Source organism: Photinus pyralis, unplaced genomic scaffold (genome assembly GCF_008802855.1).
Source record: "Photinus pyralis isolate 1611_PpyrPB1 unplaced genomic scaffold, Ppyr1.3 Ppyr1.4_LG5, whole genome shotgun sequence".
Classification (NCBI taxonomy): Eukaryota; Metazoa; Arthropoda; class Insecta; order Coleoptera; family Lampyridae; genus Photinus; species Photinus pyralis.
Window position 1 is genome coordinate 9,607,949 of NW_022170596.1, and position 23,185 is coordinate 9,631,133.

General features: G+C 37.1%; 1 protein-coding gene across 1 annotated transcript in view; it reads right to left on the reverse strand.

Moving 5' to 3' along the window:
* LOC116170246 (protein ELYS) overlaps positions 1-22,519 on the reverse strand; it is a 34,210-nt gene extending 11,691 nt beyond the window's left edge. Inside the window, exons 1-24 of the mRNA XM_031486486.1 lie at positions 22,326-22,519; positions 21,987-22,276; positions 21,751-21,895; positions 21,559-21,699; positions 21,274-21,509; positions 21,077-21,226; positions 20,762-21,026; positions 16,410-16,592; positions 16,176-16,363; positions 15,946-16,126; positions 15,756-15,899; positions 15,524-15,707; positions 15,366-15,473; positions 15,167-15,322; positions 12,823-12,934; positions 12,503-12,628; positions 12,306-12,456; positions 11,933-12,262; positions 11,689-11,884; positions 11,412-11,637; positions 11,269-11,364; positions 2,380-2,596; positions 2,237-2,332; positions 1,375-2,190 (exon numbers count right to left, since the gene is read on the reverse strand). Coding sequence (XP_031342346.1) covers positions 1,375-2,190; positions 2,237-2,332; positions 2,380-2,596; positions 11,269-11,364; positions 11,412-11,637; positions 11,689-11,884; positions 11,933-12,262; positions 12,306-12,456; positions 12,503-12,628; positions 12,823-12,934; positions 15,167-15,322; positions 15,366-15,473; positions 15,524-15,707; positions 15,756-15,899; positions 15,946-16,126; positions 16,176-16,363; positions 16,410-16,592; positions 20,762-21,026; positions 21,077-21,226; positions 21,274-21,509; positions 21,559-21,699; positions 21,751-21,895; positions 21,987-22,276; positions 22,326-22,440 — 4,852 coding nt within the window. The 5' untranslated portion in view covers positions 22,441-22,519. The remainder of the gene's footprint in view (positions 1-1,374; positions 2,191-2,236; positions 2,333-2,379; positions 2,597-11,268; positions 11,365-11,411; positions 11,638-11,688; positions 11,885-11,932; positions 12,263-12,305; positions 12,457-12,502; positions 12,629-12,822; positions 12,935-15,166; positions 15,323-15,365; positions 15,474-15,523; positions 15,708-15,755; positions 15,900-15,945; positions 16,127-16,175; positions 16,364-16,409; positions 16,593-20,761; positions 21,027-21,076; positions 21,227-21,273; positions 21,510-21,558; positions 21,700-21,750; positions 21,896-21,986; positions 22,277-22,325) is intronic.
* Positions 22,520-23,185: the final 666 nt, after the last annotated feature.

Consider the following 23,185-nt stretch of genomic DNA (forward strand, 5'->3'; position numbering starts at 1 on the left):
TTTCAAAAACACCGCCAATCATAATTAGACTTGGTAACGCCAGCTTCAAAGAACGCGTCACGCGTCGCCATTTTGCCGGAACTAACGCGGAATTCGTCGAAACATCTCTTAACAGCGATAAAAGCACATGCGCTAATTAAATTTCGTCTGATGACTCCTCATCGCAAAACAACCAGATAAAACCTTTTATAACGTATGCAAACTTACCAGATGTCCTTAACACGCAATTTCACAAATCTAAATTAACAATTTAAATGCGAAAAACAAAAAATAATACGCAATTTCAAATATTCTAAAAGTAAAATTACCAGTTAAGACACAAATTCAAGTAAAATAAACATACTTTGTGCTTATACGTAGGTAATCCCCCACATTTACACTGAATAATTTGAAATATTCTCACATACAGGGCGTCCCGTCATTATTTTTAGTGTTTATGTTACCCCAAGACTGCGGTATTTCGTTGTTGGCATCTCGATCGATTTATAAAAGGAGACATTTAAAGGAAATTCATAAATTATCAACTTTAGGAATGTCTTGCAACTTTCAGACTGAGCGATGCAGGAATAACACGATAATACGAATATAATGTCACCCTGTAATTGGGCGCATGCCTGTTGAGGGCCCAAAAAAAAGAGAGGGATAATAATACCGAAAACAAGAAAGTTCTACGTTGCTGAAATCTCGATTGATTTACCCGAACGGCCGATAGTGAAACAATATAAGCTCCTTTCTGAGAATCAAAAATGCGCTAACATACATCAGGGGCCGTAGATTTGCCTCAGGTTAAAAACACAATTTTTTTTGGAATGAAACAGTTGGAGGAACGTTAAGTTAAATCAACGGCCTTGTATTCTGTAATTTGCGGATATTTGACATCTAAAAGTACCTTTATTAAACCCACAGAGTTGTATATAGTAAATAGAGAGACAAGTGTTGTTGCGGATAATTGACCCCAATTGAACCTTGCGCAGGCCGTACGCGAGTGTGCGCACTAACAGGATGGAGATATAGTGACAAATCAACAATGTTGCTGCGAGCAAAGCAAACCAGGAGATTCGCCTTTCACGCACCGCGCATGTGTCAGAACGGCCTGGCCGTTGAAATTATATAAGTATGTGGCCACTGTGCTTGGGGTTATTTTTCCACGCGCAGGTCTTATGTACTGCCTCTCTATTTACTATATGTAACTCTGTGATTAAACAGACAGCAATTGCACCTCTTCCGCAATCCTTCACTCAACAACATAACCTAGGATCAATGAAAAGTAGATAAGATTGATGACATTAATGGAAATGAATATGCATCTTATATTACGTTAACCCCAATATTATAAACCTACAGATATGCGAAAATAGCACAATCAACACTTACCAACTTTTGAAGAACAGAGTGAATGTTCACCAGCAGATAAATTTAAAACATCAGCATCACTTTCCTGTTGGGCGATAGAAGATAAGCAAACTTCTTCATTCAATTCGATGGGCACATCACAGGGATACATGTCCGGATCGGCCAATCCATAAATGTCATCTTGCAAATCGTCATACAGATTGAAATTTTCTTCGGTTAATGGACCAACTTCAACAGAAGAACTGACTTCCGGCACTTGTTTGCCTGCTTCCTCGCCCGACGCGCCAATTTCGACATCTGCACTGACAACGTCAGGTTTAATTTCAACGTTCAGACCAGATTCCGCATCATTGTCTTGGTTATTCGTAGGGACTTCGACTTCCGAAGCCACAACCGGATCACTTTCAATGATTTCAGATACGTCCATCTGCTCACATTGATAGCTTTCATTAGCATGATTTTCTGTTGTAGAGACGATGTTCTGGTTTTCTTCGCTTGGAAGTGTGGAGATGTCTTGTTCAATAGTAGTGGTCGAAAGAGCCACCATCTTGTTGAAAGCATTATTTTCAAGTACGTCCCTACAAAGAGACGACTTAGTTTCCTGCGTCTTCGATTTTGTTTTCCTAAGATTTGTGCTTGACTGTGACGGTTTTGTGAATTCTTGATAACTTCTTCGTGATCTCAACGTTCTGGTTGTCGTTACAACCAAATTTTGTTCAGGCTCATTCACATCGGATTCTACATACGATTCTTCCTTCAAATCGGTTGTGACATTTTTAAATAGCTCTGTAACTGGATTAAGCCTAGGGCTTGATCGAATTCTCTCGGTTACGTGTTCTAGAAAATGTGAAGTAAGTTAAAAATTGTTTCTGCTGTGAAATACCTTTATAACTTTTTCTTGATCTAGGCGTCTTTGGTAGGTCTGACAGTGATATAATTTCTTCATTGGTAATTTCATGATAGGTTCGTTTACGTGAGTCTGCGAATGACAATATGTTTATGGTCTAAATACAAACCATTTATTACCTGAATTTGTAACTCTCTTCGAAACGGGTGGAGAGATCGTGTGCTCAACAGACCCATCCAGTGCGGCATGCACCATGACCTTCTCTTCGACAACGGTGCCGGCCTGTTCACTCACTTCAGAGGAATCCGATGGACACCTTGTGAGAGTAAAGCGAACCTCTGGCTTAGAACTTTTCGTTAATGGTCGCCTTGGTGTTAAACCCAGACCGCTCGATTGCTGCACAAGCAAATACATCTTTTATATAGTACATGGACTGCTATTAGCCCTATGCTTTCAATACAAAATGGGTGGTCACGGATAGGGGGCACTGTAGTCGTGGGTATGTGAATCTCAGGGTAAACTAAAGTCGTATGAACACCACTCGGATCGCGTAGAGTAGCTTTTATGGTAACCGCGTAGTACGAGGAGCTTTAAATAATCTTGATTATCTTCTATACATCCACAAATAAGAATAGGTTTGCTTTTCTTGCCATATCTGGGCCATAAATTAATTGACGTTTGTTAATTTATAGGTTGACAGCCTCAAATCGTGTCTCATCGGATAATTTCGGACAGACTCGTTTACCCTGAAACGCACATACCCAGGCAATGTCCTTGACCATATTTTAGTTACAATTAGCAGTCCATGTACTATATGGTCTAAGGCCTATTTGCATTTGGGCCTACTAGGTATACAAGGATCAATTTGATCTATACAGGGAGATTCGCGTTGCTCGTTCGTTAGAATTTTTCAAACTTGCAGTTAAAATGGAAACTTGAAATAATTTTAAGATAGTGACGCTTCCGTAAAATACCGGAAGTTGGTGCCATTTTGTTTTTTAAAATAGAAAAATACCATTTTCTATTTTTTTCTAAATGTGCCATTTTATTCTGAATTAAGCTGGATTCACATGAATACGAAATCCGACGATACTCTCATCCGAAATGCTTATGATTGGTCAATAATTTGAAATGTCATGACATTTCAAACTATTGACCAATCATAAGCATTTCGGATGACCGTATCGTCGGATTTCGTATTCATGTGAATCCAGCTTTAGACGCATTTACCATAAGATCAGCTATCTGTCATAGTTTTTGACATGTCAATTTATGTTCCTATTTAAAAAAACTAAGTTGGCGCCAACTTCCGGTGTTTACGAAAGCGGCGCCATTTTGAAATTGTTTTATTTCAATTCGCAATAATCGATTATGGCTGTGAACCAAATTTCAAATTTCTATTTCAACTGCAAGCTTAAAAACTTCTAATGAATCTCTCTGTATATTAACAACTTATTCAACATTTGATTCGAGTATGATAATTTGGGTAGGAAAAATATGCATCAGCGTAACTGGGAAATAATATATAACAACACAGAATATTGGTTGCTCAAATTAATAGATTGGTTATTTACTACATCTCCCTTATAAATTACGTTAGTCAACTGCACGCAATAACCACACACAAATTAAGCAATTTAAGCAACTTGCATCCACGGTACACTAACTACTGACTATGGCTACCTGTTTTTCTTCATTTTTACATTTATCACAGTTGAAAGAAGAATGTTCAAATGTTGTCATCAATTCGACATCCTCCTTTGAGAGCCCAGCGCAAGTGGCGTGATAAACATAAAAACATGTTTCACAATAGCACAAAGCTTCGCTATCAAATTTAACAAATTTTTGGCACTTGGCACAACTTTCATCAAACTCCATATCAATTTTGAATCAAATATGTCAATAAGCAAGATTTGGGAAACTACACTACAATCTGTAAAATGACAAATCGACACATCACTGACAGCTTTGTGTTGCCATGGCTCGGGTCGTGTGCAGCATTGAAATAAAAGACTAATGAAGGAGCAAAGAAAACACTGATTTTGTGACTATTAAATTTAACTTTAAGAAAGAGATGTGACCATTTCTCCTTTAGGAAGTAAATATTCATGTCCCTACTAGATAGGAATTTCATAAAAAATTACTGTGTCTAAAGAGATGCATAATAAATATATCTAAAGTCAATCATTTATATCGTTGTTATTAAATTGGACAGTCTAGGATTCCAATTTTTGGTAATTATTTCAGCTATGGAAGATCCCTGGAGCAAGCCAACGTGAGACAGGTAAAAAATAAAAATCAAACCGACTGAGCTAGTTACCGGAGCCATTAATTTCAACGTTATCTTTTTTTGTGACACTATCCTTATTGCAATTTTCATTTTTTAAACAAAACAAGGTAAATGGTCAATCAATACATAGTAGCAAGGTTATAATAGCCCCCGCGTTACTGGGTTTTCTGTTTCCAGAATTACTGACCCGTTTTGGTTGAGGATCTTGCCAACATCAATTTGTGTTGATAGAATGAGAGCTGATATGAAACGTGGCGATGGTGCAAATTTATAACATTTATAATTGGGTTGTTGTAGTGGATGGGACCTGATGAGGCTTTGAAGTTTTGTGTTTCTTGTCGAGTCAGCTTGTGCTTTTGTATGATTTTATTTTCGTGTAAAATTCCTGTATATCTTCTAAACCGTGCATTGTACAAAGATCATGGAATAAAATATGACAATTTTAAGATTTTGAAAAATCCTTATTTCTGGTTAACCGCCGGACTCGTAATTATAATAGTCCCTCTTTTATAAGCATATGCGATGCCATACGGGTTGAAGTGTGAAAATATATTGTTGTGTAAACTACGTCAAGCGAATGTTCTGTTTGGTTTCGATCCCTGCCATAACGATTGGACACCCTGTATGTGAATTTCCACTTTATTTTAAAGTGGAAATGTAGTCGGTAAGTTTTAGAGTAAACGCAAATCCAAGCACATTGGTAGAATTCGAGGACACCGTTTTATCTGGAAGTTATTTGAGTAGTAGCGAGTGGGTACATTTGAATTACACTCGGTAATTGTTTATCAGCATGGAAGACACTATCTGCAAACCAGCTAAAAAGACACTTTTTGACGAGGTACGAAGTGCAGTGGCGACAAGTAATCCTTAATGCACGGGTATCTTCATATTCATACAGGAAGGGCCAGATAAGCCGATTTAGTATTTATTGCGCATCAATTTCCGAAAATTTGAACATATGGGTTATTCATTAAGCCCGTTTTATCCAAAACTTTTAAACATATTCAAAGTCTGATTTAAATACAGGGTGTTGTGTTCAAAAGTATACACCCTTAATAACTCTTGGCAAGCTGTGATTATTGCTTGCTTTGAGTCAATATATCGAGGGGAAGTTCAAAAATGGTACCTAGAGAATTTTCGGTTTCATCCCTTCGTCCCCCAGCTACCCCACTTCGAAATTGAAAATTACACCCACTACCTTGTTGTGATAATTCAAGAATTATATATTGGGGTTTGAGAATCACTAAAAGATCATTTGAAAATATATATTAATTTTACACATTTTAGACAAGGTTGTTCAATAGACCCTTAACAACATTTTCGGACAAGATCGCGAATTCCCAAAATATTATCATACACAAACTTGTATCATTAGCACACAATTTGCACAAAAACGAGATGTGAGATTTTCAATTTTGCGGCATGTATGAGATTCCCATTATGAGTCCAGGAAATGCAAGTAATTGCTCTGGCAATTTTTTCAAAATGAGTCAATTAACTTGAAATTTCGACAGTACGTAGGGAATAGCCTAAAGCTGTCTCTTGCGGCTACGCATCTGATTCGTTCTTTTAACAGAAGCGATCACGATCGCATTCAAATGAAAGCGAATGAACCAATCAGATGCGTAACCGTAAGAGACAGCTTGCCCTCTTAGTTTTCCCTTCTCTCTCATCTGCAGTATTCGCGGTTATCATTGCCACGCGCAGTCCATTTATTATATGTCAATGTATACAGAGTGGCCCGAGAAGTATACAGAGGGCTTTTAGGGTATTAAATTTAGAAATTTCGAAAAATCCTCGAACACGTCAATTTTGTATTCGAGGGGGACAACTTTTGGAATACAAATCACGAACCCAAGTCTTCACCCCTCTACGTAGGGAGCTTAACCCCTAAAATTTTAAATGGAATCCTATGGCAAATGGCACATTATTTGAAAGCCAATTTAATCGTGATTACTAATCTGCTTTGCTTTTTAAATTCTATTGATTCGTTTCGGAGAACTGACAGGTTCACTTAAGTTTAACAAACAAATTGAAGCGTCAAAATAAAATTTTAATAAAGGTGACTTAGATCGCATTTGTTTTGGTCTTTTTAGAAAAAAACCATGTCCCCCTCGAATACAAAATTGATGTGTTCGAGGATTTTTCGAAATTTCTAAATTAAATACCTTAAAAGCCCTCTGTATACTTCTCGTTGGGCCACTCTGTATAATACGTTGATTAAAAATGAAAATCGCAGAAAATAGGAGTAAAATTGGGGAAAGAATTGATTTCAAATGTTGATATACTTACTATCTATGTATAATTATTTATACATAAAAAACTAATCTACATATGAATGACGTACGAACAATGATATTGCCATTGACAGCATCGGCTTCATTGTAGGAACCCACAAGTGCATAGCGACTAGAAGAGACATTTAGTAAAATAGTGTGAACTAGAGAAGATTGTAAAATAGGTTGGTTATGCTTATTACTTGGTTATTTAATTTTGTGCCAAAGGTACTGCAAGAGTTACAATTAAACTGACGTCCAGCAACGCAATAGACTAATGTAACTGGCCTGAGTTTCTGTTTTGAAATCAGCATGGTTTCAGTCCTATAACTTTTTTGATTCGATCCCTAAACAAACTCTTATTAATCGGTAGTCTTTATGGCGTTTTTAAGCAACTTTTGTTTCTTTTTAGCCTTTAATCATGAGAAAATTGACAACTGACTAGGTACTACTTGACACCCACATACACTGATAACTAAAAATATATTTTCATAAAACTATGCTACTCGTCGTTCTCGCAGACACCACTTGTTCATTGCTTGCCTGTGAACATTATCAATGAAATACATAACAGAAAAGAAAAATACCAAAACAATAGACAGACAAGGGAAGTGTCTACAATGGAGTTGGCGACCATACTGGATAGATATTTCGCTGCGCTTGGTTCACCTCCTTCATGGCAGCTAACGTAGGCCTTGGTCAAAAGTATGTAAAAGCCGCTTTACATTAGGCAATTTTCGTGCAATGCAAGTTAGAGATACGTTACTGCGCATGTTCATACGCAATTCAGGTGCAAGAAAAATAAATAGAGAAAGTTCTATTTCACTTGCAAGTTTGGCGCAAGTTCTAGTAACTTTTCTAGTAATTTTGTCAATACCACAATTTATTCGCGTGTGTTATTTTTAATAACCTAAAAAGCCACCACATAACAAGCTACAAGCTGTAGCCAGCTTAATTTCCTTTTGTTTGCTCATACCTAATGGTCAATTTTATTAAGTTTCAAGAATAACCTTCTGTGTAAACAAACTGAAAAGTGTCAATTTTTGAAAAATATGTTGTCAGTACTGCAACACTTTTCTGAACTTGCACAAAAGTTGCAACACAATTGCATAAATGTAAAACCGTAATAAGCAATGAAAGGCAATTTTAGATTGCATAGCACAAGCCTTGCATTGCACTAAAATTGCCTAATGTAAAGCGGCTTTAAGAGGAAAGTATTTACTGCATTGATCTGTTTACAAAAGATCGCCCTGATTTTATGCATTTTATTGTTCTAAAAGAATTGTTGGGATTAGTAGAAAAGTTTAAATATAAAGACAATTATTATAAAAGTAAATAAAGCTTGGATTTCGGGGCATGTTCACCTATGATGCAATGCTACCATTGGCTAGTAAAAAGTGAATTATGCATCTTCCAGATGAGCCAAACCAATGAACCCATTTTCACACTTTTTACTAGCCAATGGTAGCATGTTGATGGTCTGTGGACGGAGCGGCCCGCCATCGATCACCACGGGGCAACTGTTCAAAAACATGTCGGGACGCGAACGCCAACAACTCTATCAGCAGTTGACTGGACGTTGCAGGGGCGTAACGAAATTCTCCCTTAGGAGAACTAATGACTACAACCATCAAATCAAATTTTTTTCAATCTTACCAACAGTCAAATTAAAAACATTCAAAGTGATAGGTATAGGTTATTCGTGATTTCGATTAACTGTAGGCAAATCACATAGGATGTAATAGTATCCAATACACGCTTGCCGCTTAAAAATACGCAATACTTCAAAAGATTTAAAGTGTGCACATTACAATTTTGCAACAATCTGCAACATTTTCTCTATAGGATTTAAAATGTGCACAGTGTAATTGTGCAACGAATGAATCAATTTTAAATTGACATCTGCTAACTCCCAATATTTCCAAATATTTAAAGTGTGCACGGTGTGATTTTTGCAACAAATCACCACCTTGTGTTGAAATGACATGTCATACTAGCCCTCTAAGGATTTAAATTGTGTCCAATGTGATTATACAAAGCAAAGTTAAGTAGGTATATGTTAACTCGCAATACTTTCACATATTTAAAATGTGCACTGTGTGGTTTTGCAACACATCACCACCATCTCACAACCCTCAAAGGATTTAAAATGTGCACACTGTAATGGCATTGGCAATGTACCCCTATACAGGGTGGTGACTTGCGTAACGCATCATAGGGATTTCAATGTAAAATTCATAACATGCGAATATTGACTCCCCAAATTATTTTAGAGCAAAAATGTATTAAGGTTTTTTGTAGGAAAAAATTTTTTACGTCAATCAACCCTATTAGTTTTCAATTTTTTGCATAATAAAGACGGAAAATTGTAAAATAAAACCCCCATCTTTTTCAATAATCTGCGATGCCATGGAATTTTTTAAAACAAAAAGATATCCAGTTATCAATTAACAGCAGTTCGAAATGGCTTTTATGATCGACTTGGTTACTGTCTTGCAGTTAATGGTAACTTATTCGAACATTTATTGTAAATTGTTATATTAGGAAACCGTTTTTAGTAATTTGGTCTTTCTTTATGTTGAATTCACTGTTCTAAATATAATACTTTTTGATAGAATTTGATTTGTTTTATAGCAGACATTCCATGGCATGACGGATATTGGCGTAGTTTTTGTATTATAAAATTCCATGGCATCACAGATTATTGAAAAAGATGGGGGTTTTATTTTTCCAATTTTCCGTCTTTATTATGCAAAAAATTGAAAACTAATAGGGTTGATTGACGTAAAAAATTTTTTTCCTACAAAAAACCTTAATACATTTTTACTCTAAAATAATTTGGGGAGCCAATAATCGCATGTTATGAATTTTACATTGAAATCCCTATGATGCGTTACGCAAGTCACCACCCTGTATAAGAGGTTCGCCGGGATACCCGATACATTCGTCTAGTCTACTATTATCTATATTCTTGGGTAAACTACATGGGATTGTCATTTCTCTAGGTGGAAACAATGCCGAAGGTGGGAGCGAGCCACCTTGTAGTGCAAAAATACATGTTTTAACGTAATTTCGGTGGGAATATCGGAATTATAGTCAGGGCATCCTGTACACAGTGTAATTCAAGTTATTTCATCTGGGAATTTTTTATTTCAAATGGGCACAGAATGGGAAAATTTGTTGAATTGTCATTTTTTAGTCTGTAATTGTTTAATTCATTTAATTCTATTTCTTGTATTTACTTTGTATAATAAATTTAAAACGTATAAATAAGGGAACATTTAATTGCAATGTTGTTAAAAGTTATTTGGTCAGGCGTTGATAAAAAGCTATCGGACAATAATTGGTTTTGCAATAAACAGTGTGATGTGAGACATAAGTAGCGCAGGTGTCGATCAGTTCGGGGACTCGAGTGTCGTCGAGAAACAACGATTTTGAATTTATGAGTGGAAGTGGTTTTCCTCTTAATAAGAATAAACAGGGCCATCTCGGGATATTTTGAACGAGAGCGTACAGTCGGTGCTGTTAATTTGCACTAGTGGTTTATCCGGATATGTGATTTTAACAGAAGAAAAACGTAGTCGTCTTCAATGTGGAAACAGTTGGATTTTCTGAGGAAGTTTTTACTCATGTAAATTTTAAAAGGAAAAAGGAAACAATTGTGTAATTTGAGCTAGCTTAGTAGGTGTCTATTGGGTGGTATAGTAACCGCATATCATTTCACACAGCAATATAAATAAAAATGATTGTTTGTCTGTCTGGCTCTTATGTCTACTTAAACCTGTCATCCAATTGCGATAAAACTTTGGGGAATAGTTGGCCGTATGCCGGCGAAAGTTTCTGAGTTCGTAAAATACTATTCCGAAATTCCCATGGGAACGGGAACACGAAAAAACAAGATTTTGTCTTACAATCGAAAAGAGACCTGACATTTAGAAAATAGGTTTCTTTGAATACGTTAAGGTGTATTCTGAAAAAACTTCCCGCGAGAACAGAGCACAGGAAAAAACGGGATTTCCCAAAGGCGGTACCAAGTTCGCCTGGGCTGCTAGTATTCAAATAAATTTCCATGAATAATTTAAAGTGCCCGAGAATTCTGCCACAAAAAATTACTTACCTGTTGATATCGCAAATCGCAACTTGTAAAGGATAGTATGATGAGCAACACTTGGATAAAATATAATTCCATTTTGGAAGACTAGACTTCTCCATTCCGGACAATTTTATTACCCAATTAAGTATTGAATCGTTAATAAATGAGAGTGTGCGCCATTTGGAGCTTACATAGAGCATTTGCCTTTTTACCAACAACACGTTAGTAAGGAGGTGTTGTGGTAAAAACTGATCCCCCACTTTTTTTACTGAAAGTACATGATTTAGGGAAGATTTTCTACCCCATCTGAGTGAAAGCAAAACGACTTCAAAAACAGGAAGTCAAGAAAAATGAAGTTGTCAAACAACCAATAAGATTTCAACAAAATAAAACCTCCACCATTACTCACTCGGACAGATGGCAAATCCTTGCTGGCATTGTCAGCTAAACTATCATCAGTTTTCTCCAGCACCTCCAATGAATTGTCCAGTGTGAAGTTGTGACTCTACAATGATTTCATACAATTGACAATATTTTGTGTTGTTTACCAACCTTTAAAATACTCTGTCGAGCTTGTGTCGCCGACACTGCACTACTTGCTATTTTACGTTTAACTATGGGAGTACTTAACCGAGTGCTGGTTGCCCTAGAACGTCTCCTAGAAGTATCTTGTAAAGGCATGCACAGCCTAGATGACGGTTTAAATCTTTTCAAAGGCGGTTCCGCGGACTCTTCACGTGAGTCTTTCAATCTGGGATAAATCATGGGACTTAAAATCCTAAAAACCACTTTCAATTTTTCTTTCATATGTTAAACCGGCGATAGTTACTTAGGGGGTGATAGTACGGCTTTTAGTTTACACAAAAAGGGAATGTCATCATTATTTTTGATCGCCTTCTTGTTTACTGTAGGTATGCTCCAAATCTCCCTAGATTTTATGAGTGCGGCCTCAATTAAGGATGATTTATACTTGATACGTTCCTGTGAATTGTGCACGAAGACTGACAATGGCGTACAAGCGGTACCTGAAAACATAAATTAATTAACCAGTGCGCCCCCACGCACAAACACACCTCTCTTTGTATTGACGTCGATTTTCTTGCATTCGTCTAAAATGGTTTTACTCAAAGGATTCGAAATACATTCCAAATGATTCATAATTCGATCTTGATCTGTAATTAGCTGTTTTCCTTGCAATCCCTTATTTTGAAACTGAACCAGGTTTGTGCTGTCATTGACCTTCATCGCCTCGACGTATCGGGAACGTTGCGTATAGTAGAGTATTTGAATGTAAGATCTTTGAGAATGATTTACATCCGTTAAGTACTTCATAAAGGCCTCCTCCTCCTCTGGCCACAAGGGGAGAAATAGAATGGATTCAATGTTACCACTTTTGTCACATTCTGTAAGATGAAGATGAAGCGCATGACGAAAACAGTAGGCTACCTTTGAAAAAATGCTGCAACAACTTTAACGAGACGTCGGTGTGGTGGTGTCGACGTTGAAAATGAAACGCCTCGTCTACCATGTTATTGGCAATGTATAAACTTATAATTGTGCACAAATCATTGAGATCCGTTACGGCAGGACGTCTAGCCTATAGTAAAAGTATTATTTTTGTATATTGTGGTTATAAAGTAGACCTGCAAGTAGAATAGGGCGAAATTGTATTGTTCTTGGGCGAGCAGAGTTTTCAACACAAGCCGATGGTGCCACTCTTTCAGGTCAGTTGACGAAATGATTGGATCTAAGAGCTGTCTTATACCTTCCTGGAAAAATGTGAATCGATTATCAGCATCTACAGAGTGTTCAAGTGATAAACATTCACACTATCATCACATCACTATATTCCTATTTATTTCTGTATCTCGAGTTTTTGGTGGAAACAAAAAATAAAATGGATGGAAGAAAAAATTTTTTTTGTTACGCCCTGCATAAACACCATATATCTATTGTTACCTACCTCAAAGTTTCCATGATCAATTTGCCAAAATGATTGAATAATTTTGATGGAACTTGGACTCAAATGGAAGACGGACGGGAACTTTATTAAATGCGCTATGGTGGATTGATACCTAAAACATATTGTGTATTAGATTTCCAATAAAGCAAAGTGCATCGCTTCAAGATTATGTCACCTAACTAACGATTCTGACTTCTGCCGTACATCTGTTTGAATGGAGTGACAAAACGCTATTTGCGGCCCAAACTAAATATGAGCACTTAATTATATTACAGCACTTTCCGTGGACCAAAACAGGTAATTCCTGCCCATCACGACAAAGTCCAGATGAATAAAAGGGAGCATATGCTTACACTTGCAAAATTCAAAGTAAATACTCGTAAGTGCCCCTTCACACTTGGCGACTTAGCAGCGCAGCAGGACGGGACGCAGTGCCGCGCTACTGAGCAGCCCAGTGTGAAGGGGCACTTACGAGTATTAACTTTGAATTTTGCAAGTATAAGCATATGCTCCCTTTTATTCATATGGGCCAATGTTTGCAGAAGTTATTAAAAAATATACATAGGAACCAAATTTAATTTTTGACCCTGGTTTTGGAGAGGGAAAAAAATGTAATAATGACTAATTAGAAGGTATGAAGTACTATTGTACAAAATTTGATGATAGCGACACTTATTTATTGAAGATCTATACAAGGGATGGGGAAATGGCGGCCCGCGGGCCAAAACTTGACAAGCTGTCAAGATGGCTGCGTCCATCTCGTCTCCTTTAATTTTAATTTAAACAATTGTTTTATAATATGTGAGGACATAGTCTTTAAATTGTTAATATTGTAATTGTTTCCATGTTCTAATTAGTAATTTTTTCCCCATATTGATAACCAAATGTACATTTTAATATGTAATTTTCAACCACCTTTATATGTTCCTTTAAACTTAAGCTTGATAATGACCTTCGGGTCGAAACTATATTCGCTGTCACCTAATGCCTTGAATCTAAAACCTGAAACAATTAAAAGAAGTATGGGGAAGGTTTAGTGTCTTTATAAATCCACTTAGTCAAAACTTGAAACCTTTTGCGCCTGTTCGCTAATTTAGATAGCAATCCAATTATTCTTAGCACAGCACGTTCAACACCAAACCTACAGTCCAGTGACAGCACCTATCACAGTACTAAGCTAATTTGAGGGCCCTTCCATACTCTTTTACCCGTCCAACGTATGTTCTTACCACAAAAACAAATTTTCATAAAAAAACATGTTGGAGATCCTCACTGTTCCTACCATTAACATTATAATGTGGGTAATGCGGGCCCGGACTCCATATACGGTGCCCCCTCCCCCCTCCGCCGATTGTGTGGTTGGATCTTGTAAGACAAAAAAATTTCGAATTGAATTTTGAGCTTCTGAGGATCAACCCTGCTTGATTGTAAACTAATTTGTGACAAAATTTTAGTAGTAAATTTACGTATTTTGCATACCAGTCAAGTGCTCTTTGGGGACGAGATACGCACAAATCTTTTTAAGAAAATTTGTTCAGAATGAAAAACTGAATAAACGCGCACAATTTCAAAATATTAGGTTTACTACGCATGGTTTTCGCTTAAAAAAATAAAACTCGTAAATAAACGATTTTTATTTTTTTTACGCGAAAACCATGCGTCGGACAAAGCAAAACCAGTAGATCAAATTTGCTCAAAAATGAATAAGGATTTGAAAATATTTTATTTTAAGAGAAAGTAGTGGCATAGTATGCAAAAGTCGTACGGACGCCACTGAAAATAAAAGCTTTTGCACATCAGAAAATGCATCTGAATGCATAAAAGACATGTACCAAATATCATAGAGATGTCTACAATATTATCTCTGTTATTATTAAAAAACTGATTTTTTTTTTAAACTTTACCACTCTGTACCTAAAAAATTAAAACGTTTAGGACATACGTCCATAGAAAGCTTTTTTCTTAAAATGGGTCCAAGAATCACCCCCTTAAATATGAGCATGTCTTTAAAGAACACCCTGTATAAGGAAACGCCACTTCACCCATACAATGATGTCCTTCTTCAAGATTTTCAAAAACAGCTAATCACAATTGGGCTTGATACCGCCAGCTTCGAAAGAACGCGTCTCCACTTACGCCAAAATCACGCCTCAGCGAGACCCCATCTCATGGGTGGTAGGTATAAGTGACTCGCTGAACAAAATTCAGAGTTTACAATTTTCATACAGGTTGCCTGAATGCAAACTCCAAACTGATAGAAGTAGATGACAAATGACAGTGTCTTATGCAAATTTGTTGTGATACGAAATGATGGATATAAAGCACTCCTTCTTTTTAAATTCACCTCTTATCCTGTAACGTCAGCACCAAATCAAGCAAAAAATATGTCACCACATGATGCTTAAATTTAATCTTAATATTCTCCACCAAATATGAACGCATCAACGCCTGTAGCGATAACGGAGGATATATCCCCGAGCCACCGTCGTCCTCCCACTGCCTGAAACAAAAATTAAAATTCGTCCGAGCAACTAAGAATTTACTTTTGCAAATGGTGTGCCCCACACTCCTTCTCAATGAGATTATCAATAAACAGAAGACTTTCTTTTGCCCCAAATTTTTTCATACTGCACGAATTTAGTTCAGTTCTCCTGCAAAGAACATGCAATTGCATTTTGCAACTAGAAACTAATATTCAAACCTTTTGCTATAATATTTTACTAAATCATCGACCGGATATGGCGCGTATATGCGATCAAACTCGTCCACTTTCGGATAATTTGATAAGGCGCATTCCGGCAATAGACCCACATTCTGAAACCAGTGTAAAACCTCCAAGTAAATGTAGGCGACCTCCAAACACTCGAACTGAATTAAAATCTCATCTAAAATTGACGGTCGCAATCAGCCATAAAAGATACACGTTAAATTACCAGGATCTAGTACGAAACCCAAATATTTGTCGATCACAAACTTGAATAACGCGGACAAATTTCGGATTTGTTTTAAACAGTGGTTTACAAGTTGCTGAGAGTTACCGTCCAATACCACACCGGAATAGTCAAAGAGAGAAACAGCTAAAAATTATTGCATTAGTACTGAAAGTATCTCTAGTTAACTTACCAAGCCTGTCCGCATTCTCTTTTAAAACCTGTGCTCGATGCCAAGCCCATTTTAGTAAGAAGTTTAAATTGCAGCCGTCAGTGTCGCAAATACCGCTGCTCCATGCAGTTACACACTTGCACAACCAACTCAGCATTTGTTGTTCTAAAGCGGCACTTAATAGAAACTCGCGTTGGTCATCCTAAAAGGTTGCTTTAAAAATCATCGCAATTGGAAAAGTGCAACTATACCAGTGGGGCATTTTTAGTAGGGGTTTCAACAAACAACGGTGTCAAACCCATACCGGCGACGACTGCGAAAGTATCCGTGGGGTTTAATAGAACAGACGGTCCCAGAGATTCCAACCTGGTGATCATCGCTTGTTGACTGCCTTTATTATTTACAACAGTAACTGCGTCGTCGCTCAAGCTTGTGATTTCTAAAAGATTCAGTTTCATTGTGCTTTTGTATTAGGATATCATTACGGAATGCCAGAGAGGACGGATAGTAATGTTCCTCCAACTTTTGCGAACCAAGAAATTGATGTAAACCTTCTTCTCCAATTCTTACGTCCAAAAGCGGAGAATGGTGATTGTTGGATTTCGTCAATATGTTAGTTAAACAGATGCGACTGGTAAAAGGTTCAGCATTGTTCGAGTGGGAGGAATCTGGAAGTGTTTTTTGACATTATATTACATTAATAGAGCAAAAAACTTAAAGCAGATTTTTGTGTTCCGACCCAAAACAAATGGTTAAGAACCCTTAAAAAAGGAGATTTTACTGAGCACCTTATATACGCCAAGTACTTTTTTTTTGGAAGATAGGAGGTGTCCATCTTCTTTGTCCATGATCCTACCCGCCTCATTTCAGTTTTTTTAACCCATTGCAAAAATGATGGGCGAAAGAAAAAAAACCAAGTGTATTGAAAAAAGCACTAAAATATGGGTCAATTGAATCGATATCAAAAGCTTTAGAAACAACAACGGGATGAATGTTTAATAGAGTATGAAGAATTTAATTTTTTTATTTCATAATCTCAATAGTTCAACCAGACAAATTCAAAGGTTCATTGACTGCCGAGTTTGTCTTATCAAAATGTGAATAAAAAATCTGTTTAGGTGTGTATCAGTAAATATATATTGTATCAGGTGACCCAATAAGACTGTTCCTCGGCCGTAGCTCAGGAACCATTTGTCGTATGACTTAGGGGTAAAAAAAATTATTGGGTAAATACGTTATGAGTTCTAAAAGTTCTAAAAATGACCATCAGAGGGCGTAACTGCCATCTTAAATTTTACAATTGCATTTTCTTTAAATTTCGCATAATAAACTAAACATTCTTTTTTCACATTTTTAAAGAGAACCAGTTTATCTATCATTTTCGTAAAAACAAAAACTCACTTTAACATCTTAACCGTTTGACTGATTGTAACAAATTTGGTATCGTTGCAAAGAGAATTCCTTGGGCAACAAGAAACAAAATATAGTTAATTTAGTTGAATCCTTCTCCGACAGGGGGCTAGTTTTGACACTATGATCCAAAATCCTAAAAAAATCAAATGGAATTATATGACTTTTTCTTTATGCAAAAGTAGCCAAATAACACCCAAAGAGGCCAGTGAAAACCGTTTTTCAAAATATTGTTCCTAACCTCAAATATTGGGAAAATTAGATTAATTAATTAATGAAAAATCTTATTTGACGTATTTCCGGTATTTGTCGATGGCGCGAAAGATTGTTTGGAAAAGGACCCTACACTTTTAGGTAGGCATTGGAAAATTAAACAAATGAAACAATTTATTAAATAATTAATTTCATTGTCTCAATATTTGAAGTTAGGAACGAGATTTTGAAAAACGGTTTTCACTGGCCTCTTTGGATGTTATTTTTTCATAAAGAAAAAGTAATATAATTCAATTTGATTTTTTTGATTTTTTTTGGATTTTAGGTCATAGTGTCAAAACTAGCCCCCTGGCGGAGAAGGATTCAACTAAATTAACTATATTTTGATTCTCAATGCCCAAGGAATGCTCTTTTCAACCATACCAAATTTGAAGCTAAAGCAGGATATTGCAAAAACAATTGAACGCCCCACACCATCTTTGTTTTTGAAATAACTGAGTTTTTGTTTTTAATGGTTCTCTTTAAAAATGTAAAAAAAATGTTTTGTTTATTACGCGAAATTGAAACAAAATGCAATTTTAAAATTTAAGATGGCAGTTACGCCCTCTGTTGGTCATTTTAAGAACTTGAAAATATTTTCCAGGGATTCTTCATGACCGATTTACCCAATAATTTTTTTACCCCTAAGTCATATGACGAACGGTTCTCGAGATATGGCCGAGGAACAGTCTTATTGGGTCACCCGGTACATATCACATATGTTGGCACAGATTTAGTGGCTGTGAAGGCAAACTACTGTATAGTGTAGCGTACTGTATATTCTGTGGCTGAAGGCTATATATATGGAATATATATGATCAAAAGGTGCGTATACATATGCGAGCCGAACCGTTCGCGAACCGCTCGCGAACCGCTCAAAAACTGTTCTTTGAAATTAATTTTACAACGAACTTCCAACGATCCATGGAAAAGCCGAACCAGCCGCAAACCACCAGCAGTCGGCTGTGTACTTCTATATATTGAACATGTCTTCGCGCGAGGAAATTTACACTATTATGGTTATGAGCAGTGCAGCTCTCGTGATGGGTAGTTTGGCTAAAAAAAAGAGGAAGCAAAGGCGTTGGTGGCAGACACCTCCATTTCCACGCCTATTTCGCGCCAAGCATCTTCTTTTAAATTTTTTTTAAAATGGTTAACATTTTTGGGGTCCCACAATAAAGGTCTACATTTATAGATGTTTATTAACCGCAATATATTTTCCTCGGGCCACTCCATATTTATAAATTACCTCGCGACCGGAATAAAAACGACGAACCTCGCACAAACACGTCCCAATGTGAACTGCGAATCCCTTTGTGTTCGTCGAAAAAACCGACAGGGAACGGTTCGTCACGGTTCGCGCTAACAAATCCCATCCCAATCTAACGAACCAGTTGTTCGCGAGCGGTTCGCGAACGGTTCGGCTCGCATATGTATACGCACCTTAAGGCTGGTTTATTTAGCCTCTGCACACTTTATTTATTTTATAGCAGCGCCTCTAGTGGTCGGACTTGGAATGTTTTGACAGCGATTTGTTTTGAAAGTACACGTGTGTCAGAGGTGGGAGTTTGGTCTCGATGTGGTTAATTCAAAATATCTCGAAACAATTGAAAATGGCTGTTTCCATTGTGGGAGATGATCTCAAGTGGTCCCGTGATCGCAATAGAAAGTTCAAAGCAAACGCGGTGCTGGCATTTTGAATCGGCCGCTGAACGAGAAGGTGTTAAAGTCAATCAAGGGAAACCCAGGCCTCTCGGGTCGGGATGTCACCAAAACTATACTGTCAATTGTAGTACGTTCCTGAGGATGCGTCTGCGAACAGGTTACCATTCATTCCGTGCCTCCAAGTAACCAAACAGGATGATGAAGCAGAACCTATTAGCCAGAACACGCGCTCGGAAGTTATACGACCAGGTTCTGAAGAAATATTCCTTCTCATGAGTGACTCAACCAATGCCAAGATTAGCTTCAGGCAGCTTCAGGGACAAAAGTTTTGTCAGGCCATAGAATGGGGTGATGTTCCTAGTAAATTCATAAATTTATACATATACCGCTTCATAGTAAACTTGCATGAAAGTATGTCTAGAGATAAGAGCGATAACGACGTGCATTTCGAATAAAACGCTGGCGATGTGTAGTAGATAAGCGCGAGCTCGACCGTGTTGCCAGTTCTAAAAACCGCTGTTGAGTGTATAGCTTTTTATTCCTGTGCATAAACAATATGACGATCCAGACTCTTCAAAACTTGAAGCAGATTTGCCTGTGTTCACAAGAACTAGCTACAACTACTAAAATTTCCATTCAACAAGAAGCTTGACCACAAAATTCAGCTGTACTATCACGAAGCGATCCGTTTTTCATATTTCTAAGTTGAAGTTACATTTCCCAAGGAAAGATGATATCAATCGTAATCTGAAGAAAACCTCATCCTCACCAATAACACCAATACTTTAAATTTTTGATCTGTATAACTTTGAATAGCAATTTTGTTTAACGTAATTTTAATATTCCTAAAGAAACCGACCTGAGAAAACAACAGTTTGCTCTCCAATAGAAAATTGGTTATTCCAAATTGAAACCATTATCTGCGCCGAAGAGCCTGCGCGGATACAATGCATGAGCAAATCTTACTATTTAGATGATACAGGGGTTCTCCGACAAGTAAAAGTACTGTGAAACAATAAAAATGAGTTCTATGTAATAGAGAAGATACATTTTACAAGTATTTTATTTACAGAGCGTGCACATAAATTTGACAACTCCTGTTGTTACATACTTGTATTGCTGGACGAATCACATAAAAGCTCTCTGATTCAAACAACCTAAATAGCATACAAGTGTTTTTAAAAACGGCTGTCAATTTCGACCTATACTCCATTCATTTTAAGGTGGCGGTAGAAAGCATAGGGAAGCTTTGACCTTCACTGTGATTGGTTAAAACATGAGTCAGTATTACAATGAAACATAAAATGACTGGTGAATTTTGTAAGGTGGTAGTTTATGTTGCCAACTAAACTGCCGAAGTGTCATTAGCTGTTATTGTCAAAGGTTTATTTCTGTTCGCAGTGCTGAACTTTACAATAAATTGGTGCCGTTTTATATTTTTCCTGTGTGTATTTATCTTCAAACACAGCGCCATCTACTACCTTCTTATAATGAATGCAGTATAACTTACTTGGCATATGTTCCTTGTACCATTGATTCAAATCAAATAAATTCAAGTACGTTTTACATTCTTCCGGTTTTCGTCCACCAGATATGTTCCAAATGATAAAGCACACTGTAATAATCTCATCCTGTCCATTTAGAGAGTGTTTTGATACGGTTTTATTAACCACCTGCAAACGAATACAGTTGGCAGCAATTTGAGTGGGATTCATTCCATTCTCGTTATCAGTTGTGGGAGTAATTTGAAACCGAACTGTACAGGATTGTAGATTCTATGGAATTAAATTTGATTTAAAACTGATAAGAGTACAATCTTGCTTACCTTATACAGGACTCCATACTTGGAATGAACCGACTTACTTTCATAATTTAATGCGTACAAAACAGCAACTGGTGTTGCATGTTGATACGGTTCTGTGTGACTGTATACAGCCCACATATAGCAAAAAGCTCGTGGATCATCGCAAGGCTCCTGTGGAGAATGAACGATTTAAATGCACCTACACGGGGAGTGACTACCTGGACTGCAAAATGAGATACAGGAATATTCTCTTCATGAACGGATGAAGTGTATACAAGTTCTAAATTGGCAAAATCCCACAACTGCCACGCACCAAAATTATATCCGACAAGCAAAGATCCCAGCTGCGAGCAGTAATGGAGTGCACTCACTTGCACCTCTTCCTTTGCAGCAAAAAGGCGATTGACACCTTTGGGTCCTTTCAAAACAAAATGCTCCACATTGTCCGTAACAGCTAAAATCAACTCAGGTACAAATTTGGGCTGGTAAATCAACGTGCGTACCATTTAAATGAAGCAATAAATGTCTATTGTTGGTAGAGCATCGATAACTGTCCACGTCCACTGAATGTATTTCAAGGGGGTACAAAATTTCGACCTCACTAATATTAACCTCGTCCGTAACGTATGCCACATTCTGCAATGCTACAAACACATTTATAACCAGTTGCGAGCATTCCAATTCGATAATGTTACCTTCTTCATATTCACTTTGGCATAAGTCAAGTAGATACACATTTCCTTTCACAGTCCCTACTGCGACTATCCCATCGAAAGCATCTAGAGCTTCTGTTAATAAAGAAATATGACCACTTCTGTCGATAACACATATACAAGTAACCTATAATAAATGTAAGTGTTACTACCGTAAATTATGCAAGGTTTACTTAATCAGACACAGACGCAAAATATTATAATTCACAAGTGCTCACCATGTAATCTAAATCGATGGTTTTTAAAACTCTCGATCCTACCAAATCAAAGATACAAATCTGTCCACGGCAGCCATTCTCCAACCCAATTATTAAAAAGGGAAGCTTATTCTTGCACCTTTTAAATTCGGCAACGCACGTCACCCTAGACTCTTGTGTTAGATTTGCCACGGCGAAATTCCAAGAGGCAATTTTAATTCCGCCTCCCGAATCGAACAAACGGAATTGCGATCCATTCGCTTTCCAAACGTATTTTGAACCCTCCAATATGCCCCCTATCGTTTTCTCGCCTGTAATCAAGCGATATAAGTGCAGAGCTTCCCTGAAAATCGTCCTTACAGAAAAATGGTTTGTTTTCATTCTCAGTATCATCTATGATCGTCGGCGGTGGTAAGGCAGGTAACGGGGTCACTTTTGCAATTGAATACGAATCGTAATTAACGTTGAATGACATAATTTGTTATAAAAAATAATTTGCACAAACGGTTAAACTGAATTATTCAACATAACCTCAACACCAATTTTTTGAAAGCAGTAGAAAGTGTCTCTGTAGCCAACCAATTCGTGGATAGTCGTACGCTATTGTACAGAAACGCAAAAATTAAACCCACCCGCCGAAATGCACGCGGCGAGCATATTCTTTATGAATGTATATATTTTCTAAGTTTATTTATGTTGGAACCTAAAAACGTGAAAAACTGGAGCCGGAACCAAAAATTACTGAAACCACATAACAGAAACCGGTACCGGAACCAACATAAGCAGTGCAGAAGCGGAATCTATATTTCATATGGGTTTCAACCGATACGTGCTGACGCCGCCGATCTAAAAATAGTCCCATACTTACATGCTGCACTCTCTCGGACCCTTAAATACACAACCCCCAAATCGAGGACATCAAAAAAGAATGTCAAAGAGTCTGAAGCATCTCAGAAAGCTGCAGTTTAGAGAAGAAATGGAAGAATTAAAAAAAATGGAAGAACCAGAAAAATTGGGACAACTCGAACCCGAAGCATGTCTATATGTAAAGCTTTCGTAAATAAGAAAGTTGGTATTGCTCATGCACAAAACAATATTTTGAAAACATTGTTAGTTTTACTTGTTTTTCCAGATATTCGTAGTGTTTACATATAAAATTTCATTGTTAAATAACTTCATAAATAAAAAAGTTAGCATTGCGCATGCGCAAAACCTATTTT